The following is a 2,707-nucleotide window of genomic DNA, read 5'->3' on the forward strand; positions in this document are numbered from 1 at the left end:
GCTGTGTCCAGCTGTGTCCAGCCGTGTCCGACCATGTCTGGCCATGTCTGACCATGTCCAGCTGTGTCCAGCTGTGTCCGGCCGTGTCCAGAGCCGTGTCCAGCTGTGTCTGACCATGTCTGACCATGTCTGACCATGTCTGGCCATGTCTGACCATGTCTGACCATGTCTGACCATGTCCGGCCGTGTCCGGCTGTGTCCGACCATGTCCAGCCATGTCCAGCCATGTCCGGCTGTGTCCAGCCATGTCTGACCATGTCTGGCCATGTCCGACCATGTCCAGCCATGTCCAGCCATGTCCGACCATGTCCAGCTGTGTCCAGCCATGTCCAGCCATGTCTGGCCATGTCCAGAGCCGTGTCCGGTCGTGTCCAACCATGTCCAGTCATGTCCGACCATGTCCGACCATGTCCAGCCATGTCCAGCCATGTCCAGCTGTGTCCAGCTGTGTCCAGCTGTGTCCAACCATGTCCAGCCATGTCTGGCCATGTCCAGCCATGTCCGATCGTGTCCAGCCGTGTCCAGAGCCGTGTCCAGCTGTGTCCAACTATGTCCGGTCATGTCCGACCATGTCCGACCATGTCCAGCTGTGTCCAGCCATGTCCAGCCATGTCTGGCCGTGTCCAGAGCCGTGTCCGGCCTTGTCCAACCATGTCCAGTCATGTCCAGCCGTGTCTGACTGTGTCCGGCCATGTCCGGTCATGTCCGACCATGTCCGACCATGTCTGACCGTGTCCGGCCATGTCCAGCCGTGTCCAACCATGTCTGACCGTGTCCGGCCATGTCCGACCATGTCTGACCATGTCTGACCGTGTCCGGCCATGTCCGGCCATGTCCGGCCGTGTCCGGAGTCATGTCCAGCTGTGTCCGTACCTGTCCAGCCGCAGGGCTGCCGGAGGGTCAGCGAGGCGTTGTTGGAGGACACGGCGTTGCTGACCTTGCAGGTGAAGGTTTCCCCCTCGGGGCTGAAGGAGATGTTCAGGACGGGGCCGTCCTCCACCAGGACCCTCTGGGGTGGGATCCACTCGTAGGTGACCTCCTGGAGGTCCACGGAGCACCTCAGGCTGACCTTGCACTGACCGGGGTCGCCGGTGGTGGTGGCCGTCACGTGGGGCTTGGGGACCAGGTCTGTGGGAGAGGTCAGGAGGTCACAAAGTCCTGATGGAGCTCTGGGACAACCCCCTGGAGATCTGGGACAATCCCCTGGAGATCTGGGACAACCCCCTGGAGATCTGGGACAGCTCCCAGGATGTCACAAAGTCCTGATGGAGCTCTGGGACAGCCCCCAGGAGATCTGGGACAGCTCCCAGGATGTCACAAAGTCCTCCAGGAGCTCCGGGACAANAAAATCCAGAGAAAGACAGAAAAATCCAGATGAAAATAAATGTGTTTTTCAGGATGGAATTTAATGTTCAAACAAACATCGGGACAGCAGAGACCGACCCCAAACCCTCCCTCGCGGGGAAAACCAAAGGTGCCGCCCCCCAAAAACCCAAGGAGGACCCCCCAAAATTCCGGGAAAATCTGGGAAAGGCTCGGAGCGGGGTCTGGGCGTGGATTTTGGGATGAGGATTTCCGAATTAACCAGGAATCGGACGATGCCGGCGACTCCGGGGGATTTTTTGGGAATCTTCTCCTCAGTGTCCTCAAGCCAGGAGGAGGAAGAGGAGGAGGAGGAGGAGGAGGTTTCCCAGGCTGGGCGTGGCGCAGGTGAGGGATGAGGATCCACCTGGAAGCAAAGGGAGATCCAGGAGTTGTGGGATGATCCCAAATCCCTCCCCGGAGCGGAGAGGGAAAGGGATCCCGCCACCCCTGGGATCCACTCCAGGAATCGGGATCGGCTCCCAGGGAATTGGGATCATTCCAGGGAATCGGGATCTGCTCCCAGGGAATCGGGATCGGCTCCCAGGGAATTGGGATCGGCTCTCAGGGAATCGGGATCGGCTCTCAGGGAATCGAGATCGGCTCCCAGGGAATCGGGATCAGCTCCCAGGGAATCGGGATCAGCTCCCAGGGAATCGGGATCAGCTCTCAGGGAATCGGGATCTGCTCCCAGGAAATCGGGATCTGCTCCCCGGGAATCGGGATCGGCTCCCTGGGAATCGGGATCTGCTCCCAGGGAATCGGGATCTGCTCCCCAGGAATCAGGATCTCCTCACAGGGAATTGGGATCTGCTCCCCGGGAATCGGGATCGGCTCTCAGGGAATCGGGATCAGCTCTCAGGGAATTGGGATCATTCCGGGAGGCGCTGAGACCCCTCCCAGATGGATTTTGGGGGTTTGGGGACCCTCTGATTCCCCCCATGGGTTCATTTTTGGGGTTTTGGGACTTCCAGAGCCTCTCTGGGATCAATTTTGGGGGTTCAGGGAGGCTCCAACCCCACAGGAGCCAAATTTTGGGGTGGAGCCCAAAATCAGGATAAAGGAACGGCCTCCAGACGTCCCAGGTTGGGAAATTTGGGAGAATTCCTCCCAAAAAAGGGCTCTGGGAGGTTTGGCCATCCCTGGAGGCTTCCCAGGAATTCCTGGAATTCCGGATGACCCCGTGGGCTTTCCCAACCCAAATAATCCCCGGGATTGATCCGAAAATCCCCAAATCCGCCCCCTCCAGAGCCACTCCGGGGACATTCCAAAGGCAGGGCTCGACTTTTGTCACTTTGTCACCTGATTTTGGGTTTGAATTTTATCACTTTTTCCCCTCATTTTG

The 2,707-nt window shown here is 58.8% G+C and overlaps 2 protein-coding genes across 2 annotated transcripts in view; both read right to left on the reverse strand.

Moving 5' to 3' along the window:
* The window catches only part of LOC107199038 (signaling lymphocytic activation molecule-like), a 10,783-nt gene extending 10,384 nt beyond the window's left edge, over positions 1-399 (reverse strand). The window contains exon 1 of the mRNA XM_033511652.1: positions 175-399. Within this exon, the coding sequence (XP_033367543.1) occupies positions 175-399 (225 nt within the window). The remainder of the gene's footprint in view (positions 1-174) is intronic.
* A 68-nt stretch (positions 400-467) lies between these two features.
* LOC107199039 lies at positions 468-1,252 on the reverse strand (the record flags this gene model as incomplete). Its single annotated transcript, XM_033511653.1, has 1 exon — positions 468-1,252. A coding segment is annotated over one exon (705 nt), but the record flags the coding sequence as incomplete, so codon positions are not given.
* Positions 1,253-2,707: the final 1,455 nt, after the last annotated feature.

Source organism: Parus major, unplaced genomic scaffold, assembly GCF_001522545.3.
Source record: "Parus major isolate Abel unplaced genomic scaffold, Parus_major1.1 Scaffold415, whole genome shotgun sequence".
NCBI lineage: Eukaryota > Metazoa > Chordata > Aves > Passeriformes > Paridae > Parus > Parus major.